The following is a 15,584-nucleotide window of genomic DNA, read 5'->3' on the forward strand; positions in this document are numbered from 1 at the left end:
TTATTTTACCAATTGCTTGTGCTATTTTATGCAATGAGACATAATTACTATTAACTAGAATTAACAGTAAAATAACACATATTAATGATAGCCCACATTGATAACCCTCCAATACAGACTTGGGGGAGGAAGGGAGGAAGTCACAGTGAGATTTGAACTGGGCTTCTCTGGTTCTCAACCTACTCCTCTAACCATTAAGCTGCTTTTCCACTATGAATGCCTCCAAAACTGAAATTATCACTTGTCATCTTTTAATTGGTTACTGACATTGTAATGTCCAATTGGCCCACACTTCTGTACAGATCTGGAGCTATTCTGTTAGCTGAAAGACCTAGCTGACCCGTCTTATGATCATGAGAATTTATTTTGTCACGTACACATACCAAATTCGTTGTCAAGGAACGAGGATCCACCCACTTTCTTATACAACATCTGGCTAGTTGCTGGCCCTTGAAAGCTAAGATTGTGAGTACTGGTGGTTTTCTTTGTGTTGGTCAAAAATTCATTTGGCTTCTCTCTTAAAAACAAAACAAAAATAGAAAGTACATTTTTTCTTTAGTATTCACATATGTTTACAGCATCAAATCACATTCTAGCAGTAACAATATCCTTTGTTTAATCCAGCGTTATATTATGAATCAGTCACTAAGAAAACCTCTCATGGAACAAGCAAGCACAGTCAAGCAAGCACAGGCCAGAAGTCACATGTGCACAGGATGTCTTTGGTGAACAACAGGTCATGGCTCTAGGTGTGTAATTAAACAAATATTATAAGTTGATAAACACCCTGGTTGTGTTTTGAATTGTTTTAGGCAACCAGGGATCCTGGTCATCAGGTCAACACCAGAAAATGCTTTCTCATATAAAGGATAGTGGTTGCCTGGAATGCCCTACTAGTGGAAGTGGTGGGAACAAACATATCGGCGGAATTCAAAAAGGCATCGGATAAACACAAAGGATCCTTATTAACAAGAGGATGGAAACAAAGCAAACTGTGATTTTTACACTTTAAAAGACTTGCCCAGAGTCACAAGGAGCTGCCTGTGCCTGCAGTGGGAATTGAACCCAGTTCCCCAGGACCAAGGTCCACCACTCTATCCACTAGGCCACTCCTCCACACAGGAGGCACTTCCTCCTCCTCTTCCTGACCAGTGACAGCTATCACTGGGAGAAAGTGAAGAGGGGCTGGGAGATATTATTATTATGACATTTGTATCCCGCATTATCCCAAACAGAATTCAGGTTCAATGTGGCTTACAATCCAAATATAAGCAGGTACTATCTTTGTCACTAGAGGGCTCACAATCTTGGTTTTTGTACCTGAGGCAATGGCAGGTTAAGTGACTTGCCCAGGGTCACAGGGAACTCCAGTGGGAATCAAACCTTGGATACTGGGATCAAAGTCTGTTGCACTAACCATTACGCCACTCCTCCACTCCATGAGCACTGGGGTAGTGGTGAGGCTGAGCTGTGCAGAATGAACCATGTAAGTTCTAATCTGTGGATAAAAGATTTTAAAGACTTGAGGCTAACGACGATGTTGACAAAAACAGAAGAACAAGAACCCTTGCAATCACAGGGATACTCCAAACACAGTGAAGGTGACAAAAACGTGGAAGCTAGACGATGTGTAAAATATGAAAAGTTTATTAAAACATCCAATGACTGGACACGTTGTGTTTCAGCCACTACTGCCTGCCTCAGGAGTCTTCTTATGGATGTTTCTGAATGTGTAAGCTTTCAAGGAATAACACACCTTATGGAATAAAGAATCGCTATCATCTAGTTCTGTCGAGTATGTACTTAGAAATGGTAAATGCATTACCCTTCCGCTAGCAGGAGACATCAGCAAGCAGTCCTTCTTACCTGCTGCTTCTCTTTCCTCTTCAGCCAATTCCCAGTGGAGAGGGGTTGGTCAGAACCACCTCCATCCACAGAAACCTGTATATCCTACCCACTTCCTATTCATTATCTTTCTGCTAAACAGGAGACATCAGCAAGCAGTCCTTCTTACCTGCTGCTTCTCTTTCCTCTTCAGCCATCAAAACCATGCGGCACCCTGCAGTTTTGTGAGACCCACCTGCCCCAACCAGTTCCGCAGAGTAGGAAACAGCAGCAGCAATCAATAAGAAGCTGCTCACTGCCTACTGGAGGGCATAGGAGCCAACTTTTCAAAATTATTGGGGGTGCTAAGCCCAATGGAAATGACCCCTCCCTGAACACATACAAGGAATCTTTCTCAATATTGGGGGTGCTCAAGCACCCACAGCACCCACAGAGTCGGCTCCAATGCTGGAGGGGATTAGATGGAGGGTGATGAAGGTAGATGTGGTGGGGTATGGGGGCCAAAAGGGATTGAGATTATGGTAGGAGATAGGTATTACAGTGGAAGGCTCAACATGCTTATTTGCCTTAACCCTACCAAAAGGTGTTTTTTTTTTTTAGGACGTGTGGAAACATCTTTCCTATGGATAGAACAATAAATATATGGTTTATTTTAGGGTACATTAAAATACAGAAAATGTTGCCATGTTATATTATAAGTCGAATATTTGAAATGAACTGGAAAAATAATCAGAACATCACACTGATTTCTAGTACCCTCAAATTATCTGGAAAACAGACCCCCCCCCCCCCCCTACATTTACAATCTAAAGACACTTAAAAGCAAAACTCTAATGTGTCAAGATCTCAATCTAAAAAAAACAACCAGAGCTCTTCTGCGGGGAGGGGGAGAGAATACAGACCAGACGTGTCCCCTTTTTTTCAACTCTTCGGGGTGAGGCCCAGCACCACCTCCTCTCCCGTTTCCCTGCTACGCTTTGCTCAGTGCTGACCTTCCTCTGAGGAGGCGCGGGCATTTTCCTAAGGTAGAGCCCTGAGTTTCTCTGACAGTTCCAGAGTAAAACGCGTTTTGTGAGCAAGGCATTCTACCTCTTTATCTCCCTCCCAGTCCTCCCCATCCCGCTCAAGCCCCGCTACCTGATGGCCGCTTTAGAACCGTGCAGAACAAACGTGCGTTCCGCGTTCCGAGCCATGATGTACACAGCCCAGCAGCCAGGCGCTCGTAGCATAGCAACCGCCTCAACAACGCCCGTTGCCAGACGGAAATGACGTCACATCCACGCCCATCAAACCTTGTTTGCCCTTCCCGGCTTCCATCCTACCTCGTTCGGCCCAAGGTCCTGACCAATCGGAATTCGTTCAGAGTACCGGCTTCTCTGACAACCCCTAAGGCTGTTTGGGCCAATGAGCATTGGAGATTGGTACGTCACGTGAGGAATTTGCAAGCGTGCGCAGGCGCCATGCTCGAGTGTGCTCACATGTGAGTGTGTGAAGTTGGAGGAGTTATCATCGCACGTTTCTTGCTTTTCATGCCATGTCCTGGCTCTTTGGCGTGAATAAGGGACCACCGGTCCCGGGCGGGCCTCCATCTCTGCCCCCTCCTCCTGATGTAGGTGGCAGCGGGGACCCTGGTGACAAACCCAAGGACAAATGGAGCAACTTCGACCCCACCGGCCTGGAGAGGGCGGCCAAGGCGGCCCGGGAGCTTGACCAGTCCCGTAAGTGTATGAGGAAGGCTGTCAGCAATGGTACCACTGAAATGAAGGAGTATTGTGGGTGTGGTTGTAGGTGGGCCAAAGAACTAGCCTGACTCCTTGAGGAGGTTAAGGGATCTGCTCAAGGTCACAGGTAAATGTGAGTGGTGGGATTCCTGCTTCATAGTTATGAACTCCACATAAGCAGCATTTACAGGAAGGATCTGCACATATTTGTGGTAATAGAAATAAAACAAAACATAGTAAATAAAGGATCATTTTATTTTCTTTACTATATTTTGTAAGGATTATTTTTTTATTGGACTAAATACATTTTTTGATTAGCTTTTGAAGGTAATGTTTCAGATTACAGAAAGGTATCATAGTAAATATTTTTTCTATGTTTTGTTTTTATTTCTATTTATTACCTTTAAAAGTGGGTTAATAACAGCTACCACATCACACATTTGTGGAAACTAAATACAGCCATCTTGAGGGAGAGAGGATGATGAGGCTGGTTGTATCTTTTTGGTACAGTGTGAAAGAGAGTTAGTGTCATTATTGCTCCACTGTAACAGATGCCTTAGTTGAGGGAGCAATCCGAGTTTTGAAATTTTACTAAGTGACACTGAGGCTCATTTTCAAAGCACTTAGCCTCCCAAAGTTCCATAGAAACCTATGGAACTTAGCCTCCCAAAGTGCTTTGAAAATATGCCTCACAGTGTTGTTGGCAGAGTGGCTGGTTGAATGTGGTGTGATTTGTGAAAACTTTTTTAATGTAACTGCACATCCTGTTGAATGTGATGTGACGTGTGAAAACATTCTTAATGTAACTGCACATCCTGTCACATCACCACCTTACCAATGAATGGCTAAATAGATGTAACAGAGTATACCGATACAGAGGATCAGGATAGCATCATCTCTGTGGTGGAGTGGAGGAGTAGCCTAGTGGTTACTTAACCCTCCATTGCCCCTGGTACAAAATAAGTACCTGAATATATGTAAACCGCTTTGAATGTAGTTGCAAAAACCTCAGAAAGGCGGTATATCAAGTCCCATTTCCCTTTATTTAGGTCAGAATGGCTAGGCTATAAAATTGAATGAGAAAAACACCAGAATACGAAGTGAGAAGTATTATTACTGAGTTTCATGTCAAGTACAGCTTTAGGGTTCTGTTCTGTGCTGCTTTCTATAGTAAATCGAGCATTCCCTTGATGCTAAGCTGGAGGGAACGCCATGCTATCCTCTTGAGTTGGTCTGAGACCATACGAGCAAATGATCCCAAAAGGAAAGAGGCCATGTGGAGTTCTGGTTGCAACCCAAAAACATTATTTGCACCAATGCTTTTGCACTCTTTATGGATGAGAGCTAGCTATGTCAGTTAATGAACCCATGACTTGAGTACATGGAGACTGAGATGATATTCACGAAGCAAACTTTATTGTAGACTCAACACAGTACTGTGTTTCGGCCACAGGCCTGCCTCAGGAGTCTTTAACAGTATAAAAATGTTGTTTAAAAGGTTTTCCGTCTTGGGTAATGCACCAAGAGGATTAACACAGAAATGTCCAATGCTTTTTTTGTCTCCAAAAAACCTTAAAGATTATGAAGAATAAATCTAGTGTAACGACAAGTAGTCTCTTTCTTCGATAACGACCATACAAGCAAATGATCCCAAAAGGAAAGAGGCCATGCGGAGTTCTGGTTGCAACCCAAAAACATTATTGGCACCAAATATTTTGCACTCTGTATGGATGAGAGCTAGCTATGTCAGTTAATGAACCCATCACAGAAGAGGCCAAATTTCTAGAACAGGGAATCTATGTGTAGTTCACCTCCAGGTTCTTAGAACTCTTCATTTTAGGAAACAGCTTAATAATCTTTTAGTTGTTGATTTTAAAGCAGGCATGGGCATCCTGCAGACTACAGTCCTTTATGTGGTCTGCAAGACCATGGGACATATACACAGAAAACATCATTAACCAGTATTTTGGCAATTGTAAATAATATTTGCAAATATTTTCAGAATAGCCACTGTAGCCGTTTGTTTCCATAATTTTTAGTTAAGTTTTTATTTATTCTTTTATCGCAGAAGGTCTATGTAGCTGTGTTCATTTCTGGTTCTGACATTACATAATGTTGCAGCCTGCTAAGGATAGTACTGTCATTCGTGCAGCCTTGTGTGTATAAGGTTTCAAGGTTGGATTTATTTGATAACCTGCTTAGGGTCAAACCATCAAAGTGGTATAGAAAAATAAAATCATAGCACATTAAGTACAGGTAAAACATAAAAGCAACTTCATAAACAAGAACACGTATATAGGTTGCCTAGACCAAAAAAGTAGTAGAGGGTGGGGAAAAGTTGTGTTGGGCTGTGTGCAGGAACTTGTATGTGCCTCTGCACAAGTGCACAAATCTAAACTGGGCAAACTTGATAGGCCAATGTAAAGACCATTCGTTATTGAGCGTATTTACTAAACCCCATTAAGACTGGTGCCTGGATAAAGTTAAGACAACCTTTTTGCTGTCCTAACTTTATCTAGGCACTTAGCTGGTTAGTGACTAAAAATCACCGCTAACGTGATACATCTTGACTCTGCCCCCGGACTGCCCCAACACTAACCGGTTAAGTGCCACTGAATATCAACAGCAGAGTGGGCAGCAGATTAAATCCCTCTGAACATTTATCCCTAAGAGTTGTTATTTTTTTGTTTGTTTATTGCCAAACTTACTATACCACAATTCTAGAAGAAATCAAAGTACTTTACAATCCTAAAATCATAAAAAGTAAAGAGGGAGATAGATACCTGTTCATAAACTCTACCCTTCTACTGTCCCTATCCACCTGATCATTACCATTGTTCATACTCCTTTTTAATAAATCATGTTTTAAGGGCATCTTTAAATCGTGGCAAGGATGTCTGTAAGCGACTACATTTAGGGAGGGAGTTGCAAAAAAAGTACATAGAAGGCAGCATCCTTGGTTGCCTCTAGTGTTGCATGTGTGGGTGGAGGTATAACCAGGAGCCTGCTATTGCAGGATCGGAGAAGTTGCAATGAAATTTCATTCTGTGAGAAACTGGTCATCATGATGCTCCATCAGGAGTGGAGTAACCTGATCAGTGGGTGAGGAATTGTGAAGAAGCCTGATAAAAGTATTTTGAACAGGTTGTAGTTTTCTATGCATCAGTTGGCGACTGCCAAGTTATAAAGTGAATTACAGTAGTCTAAGGGGGATATGGTCTACAAAATACTTTGAGGTGTATTTTCAAAGCACTTAGCCTTACAAAGTTCCATAGGTTACTATGGAACTTTGTAAGGCTAAGTGCTTTGAAAATGAGCTCCTTAGTGGTGTAGAATGGGTAAATGTAAATTGATTTTGTTCTCTTTCAAAAAGTACAGAGACTAGGGGACACTCCATTAAGTTACATAGAAATACTTTTAAAACAATGAAATATATTTTTTCACTCGATGAGTAGTTAAGCTCTGGAACTCATTGCCAGAGGATGAGTTATCAGCAGTTAGTGAATCTGGGTTTAAAAAAGGTTTGGACAAGTTCCTGGAGGAAAAGTCCATAGGCTGCTATTGAGACAGACATGGGGAAGCAACTGCTTATCGCTGGGATCAGTATTATGAATCTTGGTACTTTTTGGAATTCTGTCAGTTGCTTGTGATATGAATTGGCCACTGCAAGAAGCAGGCTACTGGGCTGGATGGACCATTGGTCTGACCTAGTATGGCTATTATGTTCTTATGTACTTTTGACCAGGGCATGAATTAATGTAGTAAAAGCATCCTTAGTCAACAATGATCTAATTTGATGAAGGGCAAAAAAATCACATCAACAACACAGACATTCAAATATTTGAAAGGTATTAATTTACAAACAAACCTTTTCCAGAGACAGGGAGGTGATAGAACTAGAGGACATGAATTGAGGGGGGGGGGTGTTATTTTATACTGTGTGAGGATGTATCTGTGTTCTATGTTTGTGAAAAAGGCATAGTTTTCTGTTGTCAGGATCATCTTTACTAATCTGGTTTGTTTAGTTTTATAATGTGTGTATTGATGTTTTATTGCTCACTGCAGTGTTTAAGATGCTGCCTTTACCTAGGTACACCCTTGTTCTGTGACTCATGGATTATTACTAAAAATATTTTTTTCATAGAGGAGGTGGGTGTTAAAAAATGATCAACCCTGGGTGTCAAATACGCTGGGTATGCCACTGGTTCCACCTGATAAGAGTTGGGTAGCTGCAAAACTATTTGGCTTCTAAATGTGGATTAACTTAGCTTGTTAATATAATTTTTGTAAAACGTAAAAAACATAATTGCTATATTCTTTTGAAATTAATTTGTAGGCTTTATAGAAAGTTTAGTATTTGCAGATATCTATATATAGATCAATTTTCAAAATAGCCCATCCAGGTTGAAAGTCTGTGGGCACTTTGCATACATTTTCAAAGGGACATTCCTTTCATTGGCAACCTGGGCCCTAGTGGCAGTACTGGACAATACCACCAAGAGCTGGAAGGGTGCCATTTTGAAAGCAGCAGCCACTGGAGCAGAAGTAACTCAAAATCACTTCTGCCCCCCCCCCCCCCCCCCCCCACTACCTATCAGGGTTCCCACCAAGGTATATGGTGAGGATCAGAAATTAAAAAAAAAAAAAAAAAGGATGGGGAAGGGTGTGAGCAATTTGTCTACATTGTGGCCTGGTCTTTTAGAAGATAGTGGCTCCAGCTTGAGGCCTTGCTGTGATCACACTGCTGTGGTTGGGAATATGCAATATTCCCAGCTGCTGCAATGCAAAGCAAAATTTACTGTGGCATTCACTAACTCATGGGACTGAGGTAAATGTTGCTGCAGTAAAAGATAGTACACATGTTTCTTCCTTGATCTCGGTGTGCTCCTAAGAATATCCTCTCCTAATGTGGCTTTCAGTATTTTTAACTGGGTTATGGGTGAAACTTTTCAGACAGCCCTTTAACCTGGGTAAATTGCCTTTGAAAATTGCCCTCCCCGTGTAAAGCTCTGGGGAGCTGAGTGTACTTGCATACAGATAACTGGTGTGTGCTTTTATCAACCTCCTGGGAGCTCAGATTACCTGACTGTTTCAACCCTCTACAGTACTGAAAGAAGGCTTTCTTGCTGAAGGTTGCATCAGATTCTAAAGTGACCTTTTGACCATTGGTAGTCTGACCATTTGTTAATGTTTTAACTTTGTTTTGTATTATGTACTAGCCGTTAAGCCCGTAAAAACGGGCGGGTATTGGAATGTTTTTTTTCCCCAAGGCCCCCCTCCCGTTGCAGCTGCAAAGCCCCTGCCAGCTCCAAGGCCCCCTCTGTCCCTCCCTCCCAGCTCCAAGGCTCCAGTCCTCCCCCCTTCCCAGCTGCAAGGCCCCCTGCCCTCCCTCCCAGTTCCAAGGCCCTCCCCCCCAGCTCCCAAGGCCCCCTTCCCTCCCTCCCAGTTCCAAGGCCCCCTGCTCTCCCTCACAACTGTAAGGGGCCCCATTCCCTCACAACTGTAAGGGCCCCCCTGCCCTCCCTCCCAGCTCCAAGGCTCCAGTCCTCCCCCCTTCCCAGCTGCAAGGCCCCCTGCCTGCCCTCCCTCCCTCCCAGTTCCAAGGCCCCAGGCCCTCCCCCCAGCTCCCAAGGCCCCCTGCCCTCCCTCCCACCCAGTTCCAAAGCCCCAGGCCCTCCCCCCCAGCTCCCAAGGCCCCCTTCCCTCCCGCCCTCCCAGTTCAAAGGCCCCCTGCTCTCCCTCACAACTGTAACAGCCCCCCTGCCCTCCAGCTCCAAGGCTCCAGTCCTCCCCCCTTCCCAGCTGCAAGGCCCCCCGCCCTCCCTCCCAGTTCCAAGGCCCCAGGCCCCCCCAGCTCCCAAGGCCCCCCCAGCTCCCTCCCTCCCAGTTCCAAGGCCCCCTGCTCTCCCTCACAACTGTAAGGGCCCCCCTGCCCTCCCTCCCAGCTCCAAGGCTCCAGTCCTCCCCCCTTCCCAGCTGCAAGTCCCCCCGCCCTCCCTCCCACCCAGTTCCAAGGCCCCAGGCCCCCCCAGCTCCCCAGGCCCCCCAGCTCCCAAGGCCCCCTTCCCTCCCTCCCAGTTCCAAGGCCCCAGGCCCCCCCAGCTCCCCAGGCCCCCTTCCTTCCCTCCCTCCCTCCCAGCTCCAAGGCCCCCCTCCTTCTGAGACGTCCCATGTCCCCTCCCCCCCCAAGGTAGCCGCTACCGCCCCCCCCCCACGCCGGAGTCGCCACCACCCCCCCCTTCACCCGGCCCGGGCCCTCTCTTCGTTATTCAACTTACAGCAGCGCCGAAACAGCAGCAAGCAGTAGCTCCCGTTGGCCTTCCTTCACTGCCTGTGCCTCGCCCTCGTGTGACGTCACGTCGGCGAGGGCGGGGCACAGGCAGGGAAGGAAGGCCGACGGGAGCTGAAGCTGAGCTGCTTGCTGCTGTTTCGGCGCTGCTGTAAGTTCAATAACGAAGAGAGGGCCCGGGCCGGGTGAAGGGGGGGGGTGGTGGCGACTCCGGGGGGGGGGGGGAGCGGTAGCGACGTCAGCGGTTCCCTCCCTCCCCTTCAGCGCAGTTTCCCTCTCTGTCCCGCCCCCCTTCCCCGTCATCACGTCTTGACGCGGGGGCGGGACAGAGAGGGAAGTCTCTACTGCGCATTTGCAGGTGAGTCGGTCACTTGCCATTTATAGGTTTGATATTTGTTTTCTTTTATCTTTAAATTTTTTGATTATGTAATTTTTTTTTGTAATCTGCCTTGGATTTAAGCAGAATATAAATAAATAAACATAAGTATAAACCATAGTTTGTGTCAGTAGTGTTGGTCCTGAAATGAGCCAATCTGTGCCTAGTTTCAACTGCTGTTTCTTACTGATTTTAGATTTGTTTTAAGACCAGGCCCGTGCCAAGGGTCTGTGCCGCCCCCCCCCCCCCCCCCGCAGAAGAACAGTTGGCGCGTGCGCCCCTCCCCCCCACCCCCCCGTGAAGATGATCGCTGCGCGCCCTGGGGGGCCTTTAAATCTTTTACTTGCAGTCGCAGCAGCGTCTGTGAAAACGGAGCGCTGCCGACGTCTCCCTTCCCTTCACGCTCTTGGTTCCCTCAGTGTCCGCCTTCTTCTGACGTCAGAAGAAGGCGGGACACTGAGGGAACCAACGAGTGCAAGGGAAGGGAGACGTCGGCAGTGCTCCGTTTTCACAGACCCTGCTGCGACTGCAAGTAAAAGATTTAAAAGCCTCGGCGTCGCGGGGTGAGGGTAAGCACTGCAGCGGCGCCCTCCTGCGGTGCTTACCCCGCTTACCGCATCGGCACAGCCCTGTTTAAGACAGAGTTTTCATTCTCTTCATTCTTTCATTCAGTGCTGTGCAGAAAACAAAATGTGGTGGCTGTTCACCCTTCAGGCAGGCCTACCAGCAGACATTATTGAACAGGGTATATCATGTCCTAAGGAATTCCTTGGCATACCTAATTTATTTATTTATTTATTTATTGTTCACTTATATCCCACATTTTCCCACTCATGCAGGCACAATGTGGCTTGCAAACATTAAATAAAATACAGAATAGGAAAACTTAGAAGAATTTACAAGGAGTATGCAGGGGGAGAAGCATCTAACAGGGTGAACTAGCAGGGTAGGAGCCAGGGAGGGTGCATTAAGCAGCGGTATAAAGTGGGGAGTAGGTCTTGGCAAAGAAGTAGGTCTTCAACAACTTCTTGAAGAGGGCGTGGTCCTCTTGAGTTTTAAGGTGTTGCGGGAGAGCATTCCAGTGCTTAGGACTCCAATAGCGGAAAGACGAGGCGAAGATCCTCTTGTACTTGACACCCTTACAGTTTGGGAAGTGAAGGTGGAGGAAGGAACGAGCAGCAGGGTTGCCACTGTACCTTGAAAACCTTTTGTTTAGGTTGCTCTTAGCAGCTGATTGTAGAGGATATGAGAGTCCCATTCAACCTACATATTAAGCCAGATATTGAACTAGTAAGATGTTGTGTGCAGTTAGATCACTCTTGGCAATCTGGAGGTTCCACCATATGAAATGTCTAGATTCCATAGCTTGGGGTTAGCAAAGTTTTCTGTATGGCAAGTGATCGTTCAAGACGTGTCCAATAGTACAAAATGTCTGTGTTCTTAAGTGACTGGGGGATACGCTCATATTATTCAGAGTGAAGCCAAGAAGAAACATCTAGTGAGCACTTGTACTGCTATGGATTTGCAGCCTGCTTCACTGACACAGACTACTCAGTAATTACTGTGGATTCTTTTGGATTTGTATTAGATAAATGAAACCTTTATTAGAGGAGCTAAATTCTACATTGATTAAGATATATATACAACTAGTAAAAAAGGCCCGTTTCTGACACAAATGAAACGGGCGCTAGCAAGGTTTTTCTCGGAGTGTATATGTTTGAAAGAGTATATGTGAGAGTGACTGTGTGTGAGAGAGAGAGAGTCTGGGTGCGAGTGTGTCTGTGAGAGAGAGAGTATGTGTGAGAATGAGAGTGTGTGCAAGTGCGTATGTGAGACACAGTGTGAGAGTGAGAGAGTGTGTTTCACTCAGATACAGTGTGTGCGAGAGAGAGTGTGTGTGAGACACAGACTCTCTGTGAGACTGAGTGTATGAGACCAAGAGAGTGTGTGAGTGACTGTGTGACACATAGAGAGTGAATGTGATATAGTGTGAGACATAGAGTGTGTGAGAGACAGTGTGTGGGAGTGAGAGAGAGAAAGACATTGACTGTGAGAGAGTGTGTGTGTGACAGAGATACCTCCCCCCCTCTCTGGTGTCAGCCCCCCCCCCCCCCCCCCCCTCTCTCTCTGGTGTCTGAGCGTTACTGTGCAGAACGCTGAGCTCTGGCTGTGCTTCAAGGAACTGACCAATCCTATTTAATAGAATGCACCTCCAAATTCTGAAGCCGAGAAACCTCGTGTGGTTGGTCACTTCTGCTTGTGACAAACCCGGAAGTACGTGATGTCAATTCAGGAGATGGATACAGAGAGCAGGAATGCCTCAGCCATGCAGTCAGCTTCAGAATGTTGGAGGTGTGTTTTATTATATAGGACTAGTAAAAATGGCCCGTTTCTGGCGCCGATGAAACGGGCGCTAGCGGGCACGGGACTCCCTTCCCCTCCCCTTCCGGTACCTGTTCCGTCGGCCCAGGAAAGAAAGAGCCCCCTCTTTCCTCCCGTAGCGGTGGCTTCCTTGCTGCATGGTGTGGGAGTCCGGCTCTCGGCATTTCAAAATGGCCACCGAGAGTTGAAGTCTCGTGAGGCAGCTTGAACTCTCGGCGGCCATTTTGAAACTCCAAGAGCTGGACTCCCACACCATGCAGCAAGGAAGCCACCGCTATGGGAGGAAAGAGGGGGCTCTTTCTTTCCTGGGCCGACGGAACAGGTACCTCTAGACCACCAGGGAGACACGCGTAAGGGGAGGGGAGGTGACAGGGAGGGAGGGAGGTTGGTGAGGTTAAGCGTGTGCTACCGTGGGCGGGGCTATGTGGTGAAAGGGGCGGGGTTCATGTGCACGTCAGCGGCGGCTGAGATTTGTTGGAAGGGGAGCAGTAGGGAAACACGCTCCGCGTGTTTCCCTACTGCTCCCCGTGCGTAAATTTGTTTTCGTGTTCCGCCCTCGACGTCATCACGTGTGACGCGAGGGCGGGGCATGAAGATGTTGTGGTGGCTTCACCACCATGAAACCACGAACCGGTGTGTGAGTGACTTCAGTGACGTCAGTGTCCTCAGAACGTTGAGGCTGCGTTTTATTATATAGGATGTTTAAGACATATACAATGATTAATTATATACACACAATGATTAGCTAAACAATCATTACATCACTGGTCTGTACATCTAAGCAATGCTAAGAGTTCTTAGACCAGGAAAAGAAACAATAATACATACATACAACAGCACTGCAAGGTTAGTTCTGTTTATTAATTATCCTGATCAGTGATATGAAGATAAGTTCAGATCGCACTTAAAGGCTTATTTTAAAATTGTATTTATTTATTTATTATTGCAGGCCATGCCAAAGATGCCCTTAATCTTGCAAAAATACAGGAAGAGACGTTGCAACTGGAGCAGCAGGCCAAAGTGAAGGTAACCGTAACGTATCCACCTTCACCTTTGTTCAAGATTCAGGGCTTGATATTCCAAGTGCAGGGTTTTCCACTGTTTGGCCTTTTCTCTCATGCAGTTGAAATATGCAAGAGATAGGTATTGGTGTAAAATCCTTAACAGGAAATGTTTGCCTATCAGTAATTATATTTTAGAAATGATTTAGATTTTATTCTATAGCTGTTACTGAACTAATTTTAGGTACGTGCAAATAACATGATCCGTGAACGGAAAATCTAGTTTATAAAAGAACTTTGTGTGGGGGTGGATGGCATATTTTTATGGCTGCATAAAGGAACATTAATATTCTTGAAGATATAACAGCATTTCCAGCTCTGATGTCTGATCGTCAAGTTTTGCTAATACTGGCTAATTGGCGACATTCTTAAATGCTTGGTGATATGATGATAATTACAGTCGGCCTATGACTTATAGAACAGGATACAAAAGATCTATAATTGTTCGTGTTCTCTGCATGGCAGATATTCTATGCAGAACTCTGGTTTATACTGTAGAAACAGCAGCTACAGCAGGTATCATTTGACTGAGCTATGCAGAGCAGTGTCCATAAATACATGAACGCCTCAACAGAGTGTCTGGACCACTAATTAAAAATTATTTTTTTGTTTAGGAATACGAAGCTGCCGTAGAACAGCTGAAGAATGAACAGATTCGTGTGCAAGGAGAGGAGAGGAGGAAGACACTGAATGAAGAGACTAAACAGCATCAGGCAGTAAGGAGCCCTAGACACCTTGTACCAAAAATATTCCTTTGCTCGACCCTACTTAATTAATACTACTACTACTACTAATCGTTTCTATAGCACTACTAGACGTACACAGCGCTGTACATAGTGAACAATCTAACCAGCTTCCGCAAAGCTCTGAAAACATACCTCTTTAACAAAGCTTACAAAAGTCACCCTCAATGATACAAATCATCCCCCAATCCACCCAAACACACCTAAAACACTTCTCACACAACCTACCCAACATCCACCCATCTAAATCCTCTTCTACCTCAGCTTATGACCAACTGTATTTAAATCATGTCTTGACTCTATCATAACCGTACTCTGTAAGCCACATTGAGCCTGCAAAAAGGTGGGATAATGTGGGGTACAAATGCAATAAATAAATAAATTATATGCAGTCTTCTCAAGCCATTAACCATTCAAGCCCACAGCAGACTTTGGAGAGAGCTGTTTCTGGGATCTGATCTCCTCTTGTGCATTCAGTAGCTGCTTGTCTTCTGTTGAAACAGAAACCCAGCAGTGCCTATACTGACGGTAATTCTATAAGCACAGCGTTAAAAGAATAAGCTCAGATGAATTACAAGAAAATGGAGGCATTAAAAATGTGTGGACTAAACCAAATGTAATTTCCACAGAGAGAGTAGCATCCTTATGACCTATTTACAAAGCTTTGTTCCTCTTATAAACAGAATAGAGGGGGGGGGGGGGGGAAGGAACTTTACTAATGTAAGCTTTTAGTTTCTGTATAACGGGGTGGTAAACGGATGTATCTCCTGTTAATCCTTAAATGTTTTTTCTTTCATTTTTATGTTTGCAGAGAGCACAGTATCAGGACAAGCTAGCGAGGCAGCGTTATGAAGACCAAATGCGACAGCAGGTGGATAGTGTTTCCTTCCTCTTTCTTATGATTGATACGTTCAGGTCAGCTTTGACTAAATCTCAGTAACTCATATAGGGCTAGATTCTATATATAGTGCCTGAAAAATCGGCTCTGAAAAACTTTCCGCCTAGGTACATTCTATATAGAATATGCCTAGAGTCCTTACACAGGTGCCCTTGGCCTGGATCGGCCGCTGTTGTGGACAGGATGCTGGGCTCGATGGACCCTTGGTCTTTTCCCAGTGTGGCATTACTTATGTACTTATGTACATGCTTAAACCTAGTTGTGGGAAT

At 45.3% G+C, this 15,584-nt stretch overlaps 2 protein-coding genes across 5 annotated transcripts in view; one reads left to right on the plus strand and one right to left on the minus strand.

Moving 5' to 3' along the window:
• LOC115456518 overlaps positions 1 to 15,584 on the minus strand; it is a 77,863-nt gene that overhangs the window by 5,093 nt on the left and 57,186 nt on the right. The window contains exons 1-2 of one of the 4 annotated variants that reach the window (XM_030185649.1): positions 2,983 to 3,069; positions 384 to 517 (exon numbers count right to left, since the gene is read on the minus strand). In XM_030185649.1, coding sequence (XP_030041509.1) covers positions 384 to 517; positions 2,983 to 3,038 — 190 coding nt within the window. In that variant the 5' untranslated portion in view covers positions 3,039 to 3,069. The other 3 variants (XM_030185652.1, XM_030185650.1, XM_030185651.1) reach the window with 3 other exon arrangements.
• The window catches only part of ATAD3A (ATPase family AAA domain containing 3A), a 117,030-nt gene continuing 104,752 nt past the window's right edge, over positions 3,307 to 15,584 (plus strand). Inside the window, exons 1-4 of the mRNA XM_030185648.1 lie at positions 3,307 to 3,563; positions 13,563 to 13,639; positions 14,289 to 14,390; positions 15,229 to 15,288. Coding sequence (XP_030041508.1) covers positions 3,380 to 3,563; positions 13,563 to 13,639; positions 14,289 to 14,390; positions 15,229 to 15,288 — 423 coding nt within the window. The 5' untranslated portion in view covers positions 3,307 to 3,379. The remainder of the gene's footprint in view (positions 3,564 to 13,562; positions 13,640 to 14,288; positions 14,391 to 15,228; positions 15,289 to 15,584) is intronic.

Source organism: Microcaecilia unicolor, chromosome 13 (assembly GCF_901765095.1).
Source record: "Microcaecilia unicolor chromosome 13, aMicUni1.1, whole genome shotgun sequence".
NCBI lineage: Eukaryota > Metazoa > Chordata > Amphibia > Gymnophiona > Siphonopidae > Microcaecilia > Microcaecilia unicolor.